General features: G+C 40.9%; 1 protein-coding gene across 2 annotated transcripts in view; it reads right to left on the bottom strand.

Annotated features, from left to right (window-relative positions):
- Nucleotides 1–17,012, bottom strand: part of ELMO1 (engulfment and cell motility 1) — a 327,195-nt gene that overhangs the window by 273,183 nt on the left and 37,000 nt on the right. For both annotated transcript variants that reach the window (XM_067291248.1, XM_067291249.1), the window contains exon 3: nt 3,723–3,872. In XM_067291248.1, coding sequence (XP_067147349.1) covers nt 3,723–3,800 — 78 coding nt within the window. In that variant the 5' untranslated portion in view covers nt 3,801–3,872. The remainder of the gene's footprint in view (nt 1–3,722; nt 3,873–17,012) is intronic.

Here is a 17,012-nt window from a genome sequence, read left to right as displayed (position 1 = left end):
TTCCGCAGCAACAGGAACAATAAAGCTGTAAATCCACAACAGAGAGAACAGAATATCTAGGTAACCTAAAACTGGTGCTGGTTTACTTAAAATATTTTGTGCTGGAAAAAAAAAAACACACAAAAAAACAAAAAACAAGAAGAAACAGTTGTTGAAGAGCATGAATAAATAACATTTCAGCCTTCCTATTGCAAAATGGAAGCCTTTCAGACAAAGAATGTGAAGACAGGAGAGAGTAGGCAACATCCCAGGTTTTCTGTACAGAGCCCACGAAGTCCCACTCCTAACATCTTTCAGACTTATTAGCCTGAAGTCCGGGAAAAGAAGGTAACATGTAGTCCAGCCTCTCCCTTTTACTTATTTTCCTCCAGAATGCACCCCCAGAAAGACCCCCATGCAAATTCTGGCAGCACCTCATTTCCACTCCTTGTCTTATATGACAGGAGGACTTAAAGGTGGAACATCATCCTTATATCAAGCTCTTAAGAGTCATTATCAAACCTTTTCATTAAGGATCAGTTTCGACAGCGCGGATTTATGAAGGTCACACTACAGCAAAGTGTAGACATTATTTTCCAAATTTCTGCCAAAGAGAGATGGGGGCAGGGGCAAACTCAAATAACAAAACCAAGACATTACAGGAGTGTATAACTGAATTCAGTTAAGTCCATCTCTCAAGGAGAACACAGAAAAGTACATTAGCTTGCTCATCCTTTAAAATGAGCTGTAATGAGTACAGGAAACAGGCAGTTGCTGGGTTTATTGGGACTTAATGAGTCCCCACCTGAGAAGAGAGGGAGCTGTAACTAATATGCAATTTTCCCCTCCTTGTTTAAAGCAACTTTCCAGGAAAAAGCATTTGCAGAACTCTGACATCAAATAGCATATTTCAATGAATGAGAAAGGTTGGACACACAGGCTGGTTCAGCAAAGCATTTAATTATATATTAATTGCGCAGGCAAAGAGTCTCCGTAACTTTAAGCACAAAAAATTACCCTCACTGAGTTAAAAACATCATTGATGAACCCAGGTCGCCAATCCTGCAGAAATGTAATGCAGAGTATCAACTAGAAAAGCTTTGTACCTCATGAAGTTCAGGTTGTATGAAATCATGTGCTTGAACAGAAAGTTTTCAATGCAAAGTTTACTAACATTTGATGGAAAAAATACTTTCCAACTATTTCCAGGCTCAACACCTTTCAATACACCATTGTCAATTGCTGTGGCTTTACAGTGACATTTCCTTGTTTTAAGAGTATTTTCTTCTTTTCATTGCTAAGCAAAATATGCATATACACAGCAGGTGAAATGGGTTACTGTGCAAATGCAAACAGATAAATGCCACCAAGCATATACAACAGACAACCTAAAAAAATCAGTTTTCCTCTAATCCTTTACATGGAATTTTTAGTTCAATATTTGGAACGGCCTAGGTACATTGAAAGATAAAGAACTTACGGTATACTACAATGAGGTTTGTTGTTGTTTTAAATAATCATACAATGCTGTTCTTTTAAATATTGCTTATCTTGTTAGTAAGTGATCAGAGAGGGAAGAAAAGGGTAAGTCAGAGTTTTTAGGGTTTTCTGAAATACATGTCAGATGGTGCTTGAATGAGCAGATCCCACCTGGAAGATAGGCACTGTGCTCTTTGCCTGCAGTGTTTGATCAGTGGGCAAGACATTTCACTTCTCTGCCTCCCTTTTCCTTCCTCCCCTTTATCATCTCATAGAGAGCAAGCTATGTGAGGTATGAATCATCTCCTCCACTAGAGCTCTTCAACTAAATAGATGTTTTAAGGGAAACAGATTGGGGAAGAGTTAACATTAAATGAAGCAAAAGCAGGGCTGTACACTTATAAGTATGTATCACCCTGTACAGTCTCAAGGCTCATTCCCCCACTTTTTCCATCCCCATCCTAGGCAAACATGCAGGTTTGTGTGTATGCTTATTCAGAAGGGATGCTTCCTTGCCATCTTCATTTCTTGTCACCACATCTGTGCTTTCCATCTTAGAAAGTGGAGGGATGACGCTCCCAACCTTCAATCCCTCACTTCCCCCTACACCACTGGTAAGGCTGCCATTAGCCTTCTCCCCCTCAAAAGCATTTGCCCTCTTCCTCCTCCCCACAAAACGGCACAGGGAAGCTTGCAGACAACTTGTTGGCCCTTGCAGGCTGGATTTGAAGAGCTCTACTCCACATAAGTCAACCTTGATCTTCCTTGTTCTCTCTAAATCTTGTATCATAAAGGTAAAAACAAGGTTCCATGGCAGTAAGTAATATTTTAGATAAGGTATGAGTTTTGTCTGGAGAGTTACTTTAAGCCCTTTTGTAAATTAAAAACACAAACATTTTGGTATTATTTTATTGCTGCTTGAAAAGAGGCTGAATAATATTTTTTTCATTTTTGTCCTCACTGTTCTTGATAGCAACGAGCTGTTGTTCATCATGACTAACATACATCTTTCCCTGAACACAGTGTGCACAATGTCTACTATTTGTTATATAATAAGAAGAAAAAAGGAAAACATTTTTCACTCCAGAAGGCAAGAGATTTGTATCTGTAAAGATATGCTTACTAAAAAATTTCAGCAAATGAAAACAGAGAAGCTTAGCAGGTCTGTAAATCAATCCATAAAGTGTTAAACACTGGGAACAACCCTTTCTTCTAAAGGGGCTTTCAGTGCTCTGTGTGCCTAACAATCAATCTGCTGTTATTCCAGCCATTCTCCGGTCCCTTATTTCTCCAAAGTTCACACAGGCATATGCCTCAGTGGAATTAACTAGAAGTGATGCACTGCATGAAGAAATTAGGATCCCACTTCAGTAAAACGTTTTCAGCATAAATTCAAATTTTCTCCTCTCCAATAGAACTTTATAATGTTCTCGGTCCCCAGATGGATTAGGGTCTAAGCGCATTATCAAGTGCTTGCAAGGCTTCCTTCACTCTAAATAGTATTTACTGAAATAATAATAATTCTACACAGGTATCATGTTGTAAGATTTCAATATATTATGAGCAAGCTGTTTAATATTAAAGAGGTTGCTTTTAATATTAATGTGTATGCCACAAACAATCTCAGAGAAGTCCAGAACATAAAACATGACACTTGTATAACTTAATCTGTTTTCTTCCCATATATTTCCTACAAGGAGTTTTGAATCCATAAATCTGTATTTGTTAGCTTCTGCATACTGTCTCATATCCGTCTTGTCCATGTGGCCATTGCATGAGAACTAACCAACTGCACAGGACTACCCATGAGATATATCTGTAAGGAAAACAAAAATTCCCCTGCTCCCAGACCGTACCACTGCTCAAGTTCCAAAATCAGCGCTTGCTGCAGCCATTCAGTTATCATACTACAAACAAAAGGCACTGGCTGTAAAGATTTGAAAAGACTTTCCACCAAGAGGTAACACTTTTACAGTTGAACAAACTAAGGCACAGGAGTGTTAAATGGGTCACACAAGCAGCAAATACCTTATTTAAGCAGCTTAAAAAATAAAAAATAAAAAGGCAATTCCCCCCCCAGCTAAACACATCAAAAATATTCAACACAGTAACAGAGGAAGAAGGTTACACCCTTCATAAAACCACTTTTTACAGCATATATGCTCACAGAAACATGCATGGGTATATAAGTAAACATAAATGCAGGCACAAAGAAGAACTTATTTATAGGTAGGCACACAGGGAGCACACACGCAGGCACTTACTTGATCGATTTCCATTAACTTGGGGAAGGCACCTGGCCATTCTATTGCCACCTTCACTATATCAGCAGGAGGGGGCATTGCGACGCTGCTGTTCTTCAGAGCCGGGAAAACTGGACACTAAATACTGCAGAGAGCCTCTCTCATTCACACCTGCAGGGAGAAGAAAAAAAAAATACAGCAGTTCAGACCGAACTCTAACATTGCCGTTTCATTTCCTGTATTTTTGCCTGGCTGGGCAGGTGCATGAATATCTGTGTGTGTGTGTATGTGCAAGAGCATGAGAATCACACATATTCCAGAAGCAAACACAGGACACACTGCCACAACACACTGCACAGCTAGACGGTCTGTTAGAAAGATGGCTGAAGCACTGGAATGTACGGTGAATAATAGTCATGCATTAGATTTAAATAGAGAAACTATTTTTAAGTATTATTGAATATGCTGGTGGGCAAAAGCAACAAACTGGACAAAGCTCCTATTACAGTGTCACTCCTGGAGTCCCAGGGAACATGACTGAATCAGCTAGAGCTTGCACTCAGGTCTCCAGAAGAAGAGATTGCCCAGGAAGTTATGGCCAGGAAACACTGTTTCTTTTAACTATAGCAATGATCTTCTATGTGTTCACAAATAGATCACTGCACTATAGCAACCAGGATGTCAGGAAGAAGGCAGAACACACAGCAGTTTCCACATATACATACACATACTTCCTCACCTAACTGATTCAGAGAAACCCATACATAAATACTTTTTTTATGGCAAACCTCAGACGTGAATAGGCAAGGATACAATATACATTTACAGTGATGCAACCAGACAGCTACATAAAGTGTCATAGTTCTGCAAGAACATTAGTATCACCAGGATCTCATGTCAGATGGTGCAGGCTGTGAATTTTGGGGAAGGGAAGGAAGGGGAGAAGAGCCAAATCCTCAAGTTTTGCAGAATTCAAGTTCTGCGTCTTTCGGGTCATGGAAGTTTGTAACCTCACAGTAACAATCAACATTTTTCAAAAAGGCAGACTGACCTCCCACACACCTCTCAGCTTAGGGGCAGCAGGACACTTACTGAAGTAGCAAAGCTCTCCAATTCCCAGACACAGCAGCGCATGCACCCTCCTGCAGACTGACGGCCCTGCTCACTTCACCAAGTCCTCCATTTAGGCCACCCCATTCCCCATGCGTCCTGCCAAGACCTAACCAAGCACTGTCACATGTGCCAAAATGAAAGAAACTGTAGAAGTCCCCAGAGGGGCAGCCCTACTTCTCAGCAGAAAAGAGAAGGAAGTGGTGAAAGCATGGACAGACACACGCTTGCACATACACACCCTTTGAAAGGGCTAAGGAAAGACATGAATAGACAGAATATATCAGACATTCAAAAGCCACAAACAAGTACAAAAAAGGAGTCCCAGACCATCCTCAGTTGTGGCTTCATGATCAGCTTAACCCAGTCTAACTATGGTCCCTTCATCTCCAATTGCAGCAGAAGCATGAACTCAGATCAGTCTGAGCAAAATCATGAAACCATCCCTTTATCAAGAAATTTGGTACCCTCATGTTCTACTACATATAAATGGGTGTTAGCCCAGCCTTCATACATATGGATCTACCTTTCCTTCTTCCGTTTGTGCCTTTTGGTCTTTTCTGAAAAAGCCAAGTCCTCCATGTTTGCAAGCCCTGTTATATTCTGCATAGCGTTGTGAACACATACTGACAAAGCATTTTACGAACTTTAACACTCCAGCAAATTATTTTCAACAATGGCAATTCTGATGCTGACAGCCTCACGCACCGCCACAAAGCAAAGTATAAGGCAGTAGAAAAAGACAATGCGTTTAATCGGATTGCAGGAAATGCCTTCAAAGGCACAATAACACGATTAAGAAATGTAGTGATACTTTCTACATTGGTACACATATAGAAACACTTGGTAGATATTACAGAGACCAGGATTAAACACAACTAAGACATGCAACTGGCTTGCTGGTGGTTAAGACAGTTGCTTTTGGCTGCAGTTTCCCATTACAGGGTGAGCAGATGAAAGGCTCTGCCATGCCTCCCCTACCATCTCACACTCCCACCAGTTGCATCTCCCACAGGCACTCCCCGCCTTGCACAGCACACCGACCCAACTCAGCCCCACCAACCCAGCAAAATAGGTTTTTCTGTTGTGTTTTCTGCCATACTCAAGTCTAACGGCTTCCCAGGGGTGGCACAACTTGGCAGAGGAGGGAAGAAGCAAGACTTGCTGGCAGCAACGAGCTGTTAATCCATCTCACAGTAAAATGAAACCGAGACCTTAGCACACGTGTGTGGGAGTGGTTTACAGGCCCTCCTGGGCTTTCCTCCCTCTGCCGTTTTGCTCCCACACTTACAGTGAGGGTATTTCCCACCTCTGCAGCAGGAACCATCCTCCACAGCCGAGTAGTGCTCAGTAGTTTCACACACATTTGGTGGCTTTTTGGTATTGAACTGCAATGCTTAAGTCGAGCTGACTAACCCAGCATGCAGCTGATGGACTTCTCCCTGAGTGCCCTGGACAAGGACAAGAACCGCTGGGAGGAGGAACATGGGGAGCTGGCAGTGGCCTGAACTAGAGGCTGAGTTTACTGGCCATAAACTAAAAGGAACAGCAGTTTCTCCCAGACAGACTTGGTTTAGGTTTGCTTCAGATGAGTAAGTTCTTATTTTCAACTGCTTTACTTTTCCACCCTTCCACGTCTGTCTTTTTTTTTTTTTAAATTAACACCACAAGAATTATCTGTGTGCTACATAGAAAAAGAGAGAAGGAAGGCCTACAAAAAGCCATACAGTCAAGGGAGGTAAAGGGAAGGTAACTCCCACTCCAGTATCTCCCCTAGGAGCTCAGCTAACTAAAACTGGCTACGAATGCCAGAAAAACTTCAATTCACCATTACTAGCCATGACTATAAAGCAACACATCATACAGCAAAACATTTGCAGAAAACTTCCACTATCACATACACACAAGGGCATTAACGCTCATTTTATTTTAGTGAGTTGTGATCCATCTTAAAATCTCATGCAGGAAGAAAGAAATGGCTTAAAAACAAACAGTTCGGAAAAGCTGACTGGAAGTTAATCAAATTCAGCTAGGGAAAATAAGCATTTGCATCCCAATGCATGGTACAAGAGAATTATGCCATAAAATTCAGAAGATAAAAGTCACATGAAATTATTTATATATACACACACATACACACACACACGCATGAAAGATCTCCTATACAATTATAATTATTAATATATGTGCATGTATACAGTTTTAAAGGACTGAAAAGTGACAGATCTTTAACTAATATAAATGGATGTAGATCAACTTCTCCCACTGGGAGAAGATCAACTCAAAAACATCACAGCATAGTCTGAATACTGAGAAGCGTATGTAAGATTCTCACAACAACTTTCCTGTCTTTTTGCTTCTTGGTGGACATCCTAGTCAAATATGCTCAGACTTGTTTTTCTGGCTTTTACCTTTATGAATGCAGGATCTAAGACAACTGGATTCCATCCTACCTATGCGGCTATGCTGACAAATAATACTTTTTTAGGCCAAAATAGATGTTCAGTTGTCATCATCAAATTATGATCTCAAGGAAACTTCTGCAACCTACAGGGCTGACAATTATGAATTAACTACTATTTATTCCCATGGCATGCAGTGTGTTAAGACAGTGCCCCATATAAAGAGGAAGGCATAGTTCCTGGTGTGAAATGCTCCCAATTTAGTAAGTAATTCTCATGACACGCAAGAAGAACTAGAATCAAGTTCAACTGCTCTTTGTTGTGCTGGCAACAGTCAAACAGCAAAAAGGGTATGGACATCACTAAAGGGTCTAGTTGCGCAGTTTTCTTGAGTGTGGCTCTTTTCTCTCCTAGGGGGACCTGAGAAGCAGCCACATGCAAGAACAACTACTCATTTTAACAATGTTTATTTTCAAGGTAGACTCTGACAGGATGTGTGTGCGAGTGCATGAAGTGAAGGAGGGCTCTGAGGAAAAGGAAGGCCACTATTATTCTCCCTAATGCATGCATACAGCAGTAACCTGGAGGACATTTAAGCAACTTCCATTCTCAGCAGCACGTTATTTTATAACTTGCCAGAAAAACAATCAACGAAAAAGCCACACCTGAGTACACTTTCTTGCATCAATATGGTTTTCAAAACTATGAGAGATTAGCCCGGTGAGATGCAAATTCTGAAAGTTATTGTTATACCACATACAGTATATTCCTGCATTTCAACCACTCTATGCAGCTTCTTCCAAAGATCTATGTCAGAGCAATTAACTCTCAGGTTGGAAATCAAAATCTCCAATTTAATGCAAAAATACATCAACACAGCCTCTCAGGCTCCCAAATTACTGACCTTGCTCAAGATTAATTCAGTACATGAGTCAGTAAAACAGTTAATTTTCCCCTTAAATATGTAAATATCTATGCATTGCACATGAAAAAACAGGAATTTGTGTACGAATTAGTTGTCCCAGTAGAACACTTAATTTTTTGTTTGTTTGTTTTGCAGTTCCACTGGCACTTTCCATACAAGGATCTCAAAGCACTTAAATAACTAATATGTATAGCTACCAGAATGCATCTCTAAGAAATAATTAAAAAAAAAAAAAGTATTTACTCCACAGAAAAGAAAAAATTGAGGGTACAAGGAATTGTATGACTAAAAGTTACAGTCCTATACAAAAACAGTAGCCTGCGAAAGCACATTTCTTTTACAGAGGAGGAGAAATGTACTGTTCAAACACTAGGCCAGGTCATTTCACGAACAGAAAAGTCAGAAAGTGAATGGTTAAAAAAAAAAGCAACCAAACAACACGTGTGTTTGAGCATTTAATAAAGCCCAGCATGCGTTGCTGCTCCCTGGCTACCATGCAGCGCCCCTAGGAATCACCTGGAGCCAGCGGGGCTCCAGCCCTCCCCACTCGCAGAAAGCCTTTCCTGCAGCCCTTCTCCAGGGCAGCCACAGCCAAAGCAGCTGCACAAAGAGTGGCAGGGCAAGGCAACTCGCCGCTGCGCCATGCAAATAACGCGGCCAACGGCGGGGAACTGAACCATGCCCGCACATGGGTTGCACAAAGACCCACCGTTTAGAGCGAAGGACCTTGCTGCCTCCCAGGATCTTACGTAAGCGCCTCTTGTCAAACCTCATCAGTCTCCTCTGCTGAGCTCCAAGAGGCCCCGGCAAACAGAAACTAAGTGGCAAGTTCAGTTGAAAGGTCCCTCGGGGACCACATCTGATTAACAGTTTTAGAAAGATAATCCAGTACTAGATTAGTATCCCCAAGAGAGTTATTTTGGGCTCTGAACTCCATGACTGAACAGGCAAGTCTGAGGAGCTGCAAATATGCTCTACCGTCTTTGGCACAGAAGAAAAAAGCAACGCGCAAAAGCCAGGGGCTGGATGCAAACTTGGTATACATAAAAAGGCTTTCACGCTGCCTTCTTCCCTTTGTTATGTGCTCGATGTTATTCACCCCTGAACTAGACAGAAATCACAGAGGCACAGCAGACCCACAGCAATAAATCCACAGATGTTTTGCTGCAAATATAAGGTAAAGCTCTACAGGAGCCATAAAAGGAGGATGCTAGTAAATGAGGGGAAAAGGGGGCCTCTCCCTGAGGAAAGCGGCAACCCAGGGACTTCTACCCCCTTTCAGGAGCTGCTCACGCTGCAGCTTATCCTTCACGGAGACCTGACCCTACACCACAGACTTCCACAGTTTAGAGTAGTTTCCTACAGGCAATGTTTCTTTGATGCTGAACTTGCAGCATCTGATCAATAATGCACAATTAGCTCAGGAACACACCACTTACTGTTAAGATAAAATGAGCCTGGGATCCTCTAGGTTTAAACACACCACTTTCTCTCTCAAAAACAGTAGTATTGGAGGTGTTTTTAGGAATACGGATGTGAAATATACAAAACAAGAAGGAGAATTTGTCATGAGTGATGCCACACTGGAAAGAGAGCAATTATTCGTGTGGTTATCACCTGCCCAATTTTCACATACCCATATCCTTTCTTCACACCCTTACTAGAAGTATTTTACCTTTCCACAGGCTTCTGGTTGCTTCATTCCATGGGGAGCATTTTTATATGTTTGGGGTTTCACTGTCATTGACAGGCCCACTCTCAAAACAAGCACTGTTCAAAACCAGAGAGGAAAAAAAGCTTTAAAGTGTGCTTGAAAAGGAAAGGGGGAAGAAAACAAAACAGGATGTACTTGGTATACAAGCAAGCAGATCGCCTGGTTTTGATTCTAAAGCACATATTTAATACCAGAAAAATTCAGGTGCTTATTTAACTTTTCTCTGAGCTTTTTGATGAATTCCATTGCTTCTTGGAAGACTGTTCCTTCTACTAAGCACCTTTTAGTTACACATATATAATCTGGAAAATAGAGAACTAAAAACTTGGTTTTGATTATTCAGGGTATCTGAACTTCTGTGACAATTAGCAAACATATACTGCTCACTCAGCTAAAGATGCTCTATTTACTAAAGAGATTAATATCCAAGCTCTTCAAACTAAAAATCAAGAAAATTCCCTAACTGCTCACCCAAGTATTCAAAAGACTATTCCAAGAAAAAGAAAGGATTCAGACTTGACAGTCAAAAAGATAAGTTACATTTGGCCTGACAAAGTATGATTTTCAAAGGTGTTACATATCTGCTCAGCACAATGTAAAGGCCATAGCAGGTATCAAGCAAGCAAATAGAATCAAACACTAACTTAAATAAAACTTTACAGTCCACTTAAGCTTTTCACAATTTATCAGGGCTTGCTGCTTAGTTTGGGATTGTATCTTGACATTGGTCTCTAGTCCAGATTGTTCTAAAGTGAAACAAGCAGCAAAAAATATCCCTTAAAATTCAACTGAAGATAATTATCCTGGGGGGAGGGGCAGGGGGGAGAAAGAAAAAAGGAAATTGGTAGTGTGAAATTAAAAACTAAAAAAAAAGCAATGTTAAATATGATGACTTGATAAAAGGATAGATGCAATTTTTTTTTTAAAGACTTTTTAATGCTTAAGCCAAGGACACTCCAAAGGGGTCTAATGTAACTGGAAATGGAATAAGTTGATTGGAGGCTGGTTGCAAATGCGTCAAAGAGGTAGGTAGGGAAGTGAAAGTTCATCAAGAGCTCTGTAACTCAGGAAGGCAGTTTTGAATAGTATTCAATTAAGAGAAAAGAAATTGCAAAAGGTCACAGTCCTTTCCAGCAGTAGCACGATCTGGCTATAGCACTTGGGATTTTCCTGGCATTTGGATAATCCATGGGGTTAGAAAGAGCACACAGAAGAGCTTCAAGATGATAATACTTCATTGCGTCGTTTCGGCAGAGGCCAAATCAAGACAAGGATGATTGGCTGTATCCCAAAGGAGGTAACATATACAGGAGGATAAACTCAAGGGTGGGAAAAATTCTAAACTTCAAGCCAGAAGCAACATTAAGAAGCAATGTGAAAAAGAAAGAGGACTTTTTACCCTATAGATGCCTACAACACATACAGAGGAACTAATGGTACAGTCAGGAAGTTAGCAGTCAGAACGGAGGAAAAGAGGGCAACAGAGATGCATGAATGATAAAGGAAACAACTGAGTTAGCTGACAGCACACAGACAGGATGTCTAAGGTTGAAATAAACAGAATTATTTTCTAAAGAAATCACCCTGCAAAGAAAAGTACTGTGGAGAAGAGAGACACATGGATACCCTACAGTGAATAAGCAGAGGCAAATGCTCATCATCACGCTCATGAGAAGTAAAAGAAAAGACAAAAGAAAGACCAGTTACCATTTACGAGCCTAATAAAGACACAAAAGTTCTAAAGACACCAGCCTTTTCCTTCAGGCACTGACATTGCTCTTAAAAAAAAAAAAAAAAAAAAAAAAAACAAGGGGGGAAGGGAGGGACTGTCATGATCTTGCAGCAGAAAGCAGCTGTACAGAGGTGCTCCTACCCGTACTGCTGAGTTTCTCTTATGCCTACTGAAATCAGTGCATCAAAACAACCAATGATTACAAAAATAAACAAATAAATAAAAAGCCACCACCATACACATGCTCCTGACTCATCTCACCACCTTTCAGTCTCCAATTCTACTCCCTTAGGGGAACCACAGCTCTCCGCTGGTAGCACCACTCTCATATTCAGAAAGAGCAAGCTGCTCTTAACATTTGCTGACTTCCCAGTGTCTGCACTCCAAAAGATATTTAGCAAAACAAAAAGGCTGCAAATGGGAAGCACAGTAATGACCACACAGAAAACAACATGACACAGTTAATACCATGACCTTGTCTATACTTGAAACTTGTGGAACAACTTCATATATTTTGATCTAAAGAGACTACATCCCCAAACAACATTTGTTGTTGGGACTCATCTGGCATTTTAATGCACGGTATTAAATCCATTCTGGAAACATATAGAGATGCTAACGAAGCAAATGTGGATACAGTCACATCCCAGAAACAACTATTGTACATCTGCCAATCCTTCCTACTGTTACACTGCTATGTTGGGTACCTGCTCAGTGTGTGCACCTGCAGGCCTGGAGCCACTGTTCCAGGCATATCCTGGTCAGGTGTCACCTCCCTTTCAATGATGGCAAACTTCTCAGTGCTGCCATTTGTCATACAAGTGCTGGAGGACCGTGTGTACCTGAGCAATCCTCCCAATTATCGAGCAAGGTTAACCATAAGATTACTGTAAGGTAAAATACAGGCAAAAAGATTCTGAAAAGCACAGCAACAGAGCAAGCATCATGTTCATCCAGCTACTGGATGGATACCTGTAGAGGGTGTTTTGTGTGGGTTGGGGGTAGGGGGAATGCCAGAAACTATGCAGAAATAACTTGACTACAAGATAACACCAGTGCCAATGCTCTGTTCACCTAACCCATTTCAAGGGATGTCGTGCCCTGAGTAAACAATTTGACAAGCTGCATTAAACGTGACATTTGGTAACAGGAGATTTGGGCATTTTAATAGGGGGCTATCCCTTGCTTATGTCTCCAATCCAAAACCATGAATACACTGAGGTAATGACTCTGAACACTTCTGAAGCCTACCAAACCATGTTCAAACATCACACCTCTTCTATACTCAAATGTATACACTACGAGCAAAGAGAGCTGATTTTGTAGCAAGCCATCTTCTATGCCATAGAAAGAATTTCTAAACACACTAAAATGGCTATTGGTTACAACTTAGGAACAATATTCTCTGCACTCTTCCCAGGTGGCATCCCAGAGCACTTATTCAAAAAAGATCCCAGACTTAATAACTTGGACTAAGTTTTTAAAAGACCAAGGTGAAACTCTACTTCTGATTGGTAAAGTAATATAAATTATGTTAGTATTACCATCTAATACGTCACATCCAAGTACTCGCAATATAATTTGTAGTCGCCCCACAGTTTTACTGTGTGCTTTATTCAACATTAAAAATCCACACAGCACAGGGAAGGAGGGAAGAATGATGCAAACACATCATCTATCGACTGGTTTGAGTCATCAGATCTAGAGACTCATGCTGTTTAAGCAGCAGACAATATTGAAGAGATTACTCCCTTTTAGCAGGGACACCAGAACAGGTGATGTGTTCACTCCTGAATTACAACCCCCATATGAACTTGAACTCCTGAGTCTGATTTATGCTAATACACTGGGCTGTGGAAAAAAAAGGGGGGGGGAGGAGAAAAGCCACCAATTCAAATGCAAAAAGAGCTGTTGACCAGTCTTCTGTTTTACTATCAGAAAAAAGTGGAAATACTTTACAGAAGAGGTCAGAATCATCATCTTGAATGTGACTCATGAAAAAAACTGGCCAAATTAGTAGACACGGTTACTTCATTGCTCAGATAACAAGTCACCATCAATTAAAAAGTTACACATATACTATCCATGATCTGCTTTGCCAGATATATAATTTCTATCTTATTAGCAACTATAATTACAAATGTTCTCTAAGATTCCCCAAATCTCTACAGCTAATGCTCACTGACAAGAGCTGATGACAGCACAGCTGTATTTCTCTGTCTCCACACTCTGGTTGAAGCTCCTGCTCCAGCGTCTCTGGGAACATGCACAGTTATGCCACAAATGAGCAAAACACTCACTGTTTCCAAACTGGCTAATCAACAAACCGAGTGCTTAACCTTCCCACAATACATGAATGCAGACAACGCAACCAGCGCTGTCTGCACACTGAGGACTAAACTGTGCCAGACACATCATTCTGCAAGACAACTCATGGCAGTTTCCTTCTCAGAAGCCAGAACATTGATTGTCACTGATTGCTATTGTAAATCAATCAACTTGTATCAAAACACCCCTTCAAGATGAACCAGCGCTTGCTGTGTGAATGCTGTTGTGTATTATCATAAAAACAAAGGGTTGCTCCAAATATTTAAATACTCTCTTGATTCCCACCAGGAGTTATTGCCAAATAATTTACCTGTAAAGAACTTATAAATGCCAATTACAGGACAAGGAGAGCCTGCCACAACCAAGATAAAGAACACAGCACTTTTGCTGTGTAATAACATGTATGCTTCTAACTTACTATATAATGGGAAATGAAGCCTCACAAATATTGTGTTAAAAATATTGTAATATATACAGGGCCATCATCCATAGGTTGTCTGCTGAAGTGAAATCTTTCTTCTCCAAAAAAACTCAGGCTTATGCCATTCAAGGTCCGGTTCTTCCACAGCAGATCTCATGCCTCTGTTTCTCCAGTGCCATGCTTGGCTTCCTCCTCTCCAGTACCAGCACTGGCACCTGCGGGGCAGGCTGGTTCAGAGAGATGGATCTGTCCAAAAACTAACCCAACAAAACAAAGACAAAGTCTCATTTTCAGCCAGATCAACTCCTTGAACTAGTTCACCACTCACCTGAGCATCAGGACTACCATAAGGAAGGGGTAGAGGCAGAGAGCAAAGCAGGAATGCAACCTGCTTGTCTCAAGTTGTCATGGAATAACCCTGAGCCCAAGAAGAGGATTTTTCACCTGTCCAAAGTTCATGGCACACAGCTGAGCAGCTGAGATACAGTTCAGGAGAGGAGAATGAGGTAAAAACATGCAATTACCAGTTCATTACAGTATGTTTCATTAACTCAATGAGCTCCTTTATAATTGTAATAGACATTAAAAGATTAAAGTGTTTGGATAAAATCCAAGTACATATTTAGTACTCTGATGATTGCTACAGTTCATATTTTCAGAACTATAAAATAACATCCCCTCATGAAGTCCCCTGTGAGAGTAATCACTGTTTATCATTCTTGCTTTCTGACTTCAGTGTTCCCAAATTAAATTTGCTGTTGCTTTGGGGGGGGAGGGAAGGGTGAAAAATCACTGATCAATTAACTGTCTAGTTCAGTTTGACACAGTTAAAGTGTTTTCAGATAAAGTTATCCACTGAAGACGACAATATTGAACTTCCTAAAGACTAACACCCACCTGAAAGGGGGTATATTTTTGTGAAATGGCAACACAAAGCAAGCACAAAACAGTAACTCTGTCGCACTTTTCACCTGCTTTCAGTAGTAATTTAACATCAGAAGATCACTAATGTTCAAATAATAAATGTGATTTAGCTATTAATCTCTTTAAAATAGAATGAGTCCTCTTTCCACCCTTCAGTAAAGAACTTCTACACTACTACAAAGTTTAAAACACAGTTTTACAGGTTTGGCAGCATGGGGACAACAGCAAATAGATAGCCTTAACCCCTTCTCTTTTTTATGCTACGTTAAGCAATATTCACAGGTCATACAGTGAAAGCATACGTGTTTCCAAAAAGCTACTCTGCACATCTCTGCTGAAAGAACAGTCCACATTCTTCTGCTCTGCTCCAGCACACTGACCCTCCAGGTTACTGCTTTTGCAGTCTCCATGCTGTGTTCACAGAACTTTAGCCACTGGCTATTGAAAGTGTCTTTTAATTTGGAGTAAGGAGTATGATGAGGAAAGAGATGTCCCATTTCCAAAACTGCCACGTAACAGCTTGCCCTGTTAAAGTAAATGGACTGCACCTCTTTGAAGACCAGGACTGAGTGTTATTCCTATTACAGATTTTACCCTTCTGTCTACCAGTTTCAAATGATCCCACAGATGGATGTGACCTCCTTCTACCTTGTTTGGAAGATTGCTCCAGCATCTAGGGCTCACAAAGACATGTTCTCCACAACACACAGCTCCCAGCTGCTTCTTCTTGAGCCAGGCATGCCAAAGTTAAGAGGACAGCGTACATGAGAAATGAAGGAAAACATGTTTTCAAGGTTTCCTCTTCACATGTGCTATTCTCCAAACTCTGGAGGAAATTCAACTAACCACAACACTTCCACAAGCTCTTTAACTGGGCTTTATATTGGTAAAGAATTAGATGGATTTCAGCCACACCTGTTACCTTGCTGGTCTCACCCGCTATCCAAAAGACAGGCTAGGCATAGAAAAAATGACATTAACTCCACATCAGGCAGAAGATCTGACTTGAAGGGAATTCTGAAGGAGCAGAATCTAACAGGCAGTATGCCAACAGGTCTGATATGCTGCAGAAAGACCCAGGACAGAGCCTACGGCCACCATTTAAATATGAGAGAAAAACATATTCTTGCATTTGCAAAACAAACCTCCTGGGATGCAAAGCCTGCAGAATCTTATTTATCCCTGCTGTTACTGAAGGAACAATATTACCAATTCATTAGCACCCAGTGCAAGATGCACTAGAGAAAAATAATAAACTGAAAAAGCAATAGCAAATAGACCTCATATCTACCAAGTTTCTTTTTCCCACAGCACTGATTAAACTCCCTACCACACATAGCAATTACATTGCTAAACAAACAAAAAGTCTGCTCCAAAGACTAGGACATTAAGCTTGGGACCAAGAACACTTGTGTTTAATTTTCTTTTGCTCAAAGGCTTTATGTGTGGCCACATGCTTGCCCTTTGGCCTTCTTGGCCTCCAACCCCCAAGTATAAAATGGGGCATTACACTCCTTCAGAGCAGCGGAGGCATTCACAGGGATATGTATCTAAATTAGCCTGACAGATCCCCCACAATGGGCAGCCTGTTTATTTATTCATGGGCTTGGGCAGACCACTTACTGAATCCTTCCTGTATTTTAACCTACACAGCCCTTGAGGTCCCAGAAGCAGAGACTGGCTAGTCTCCCTATTTATTGATACCATCTTTAATTTGAATGCTACACCTGCCATTAAAAGACAGAGGTAAAAGTG

The sequence above is a fragment of the Apteryx mantelli genome, chromosome 2 (genome assembly GCF_036417845.1).
Source record: "Apteryx mantelli isolate bAptMan1 chromosome 2, bAptMan1.hap1, whole genome shotgun sequence".
Classification (NCBI taxonomy): domain Eukaryota; kingdom Metazoa; phylum Chordata; class Aves; order Apterygiformes; family Apterygidae; genus Apteryx; species Apteryx mantelli.
Note: the sequence above shows the minus strand (reverse complement) of the source record. Positions and strands in the feature narration are given on the sequence as shown.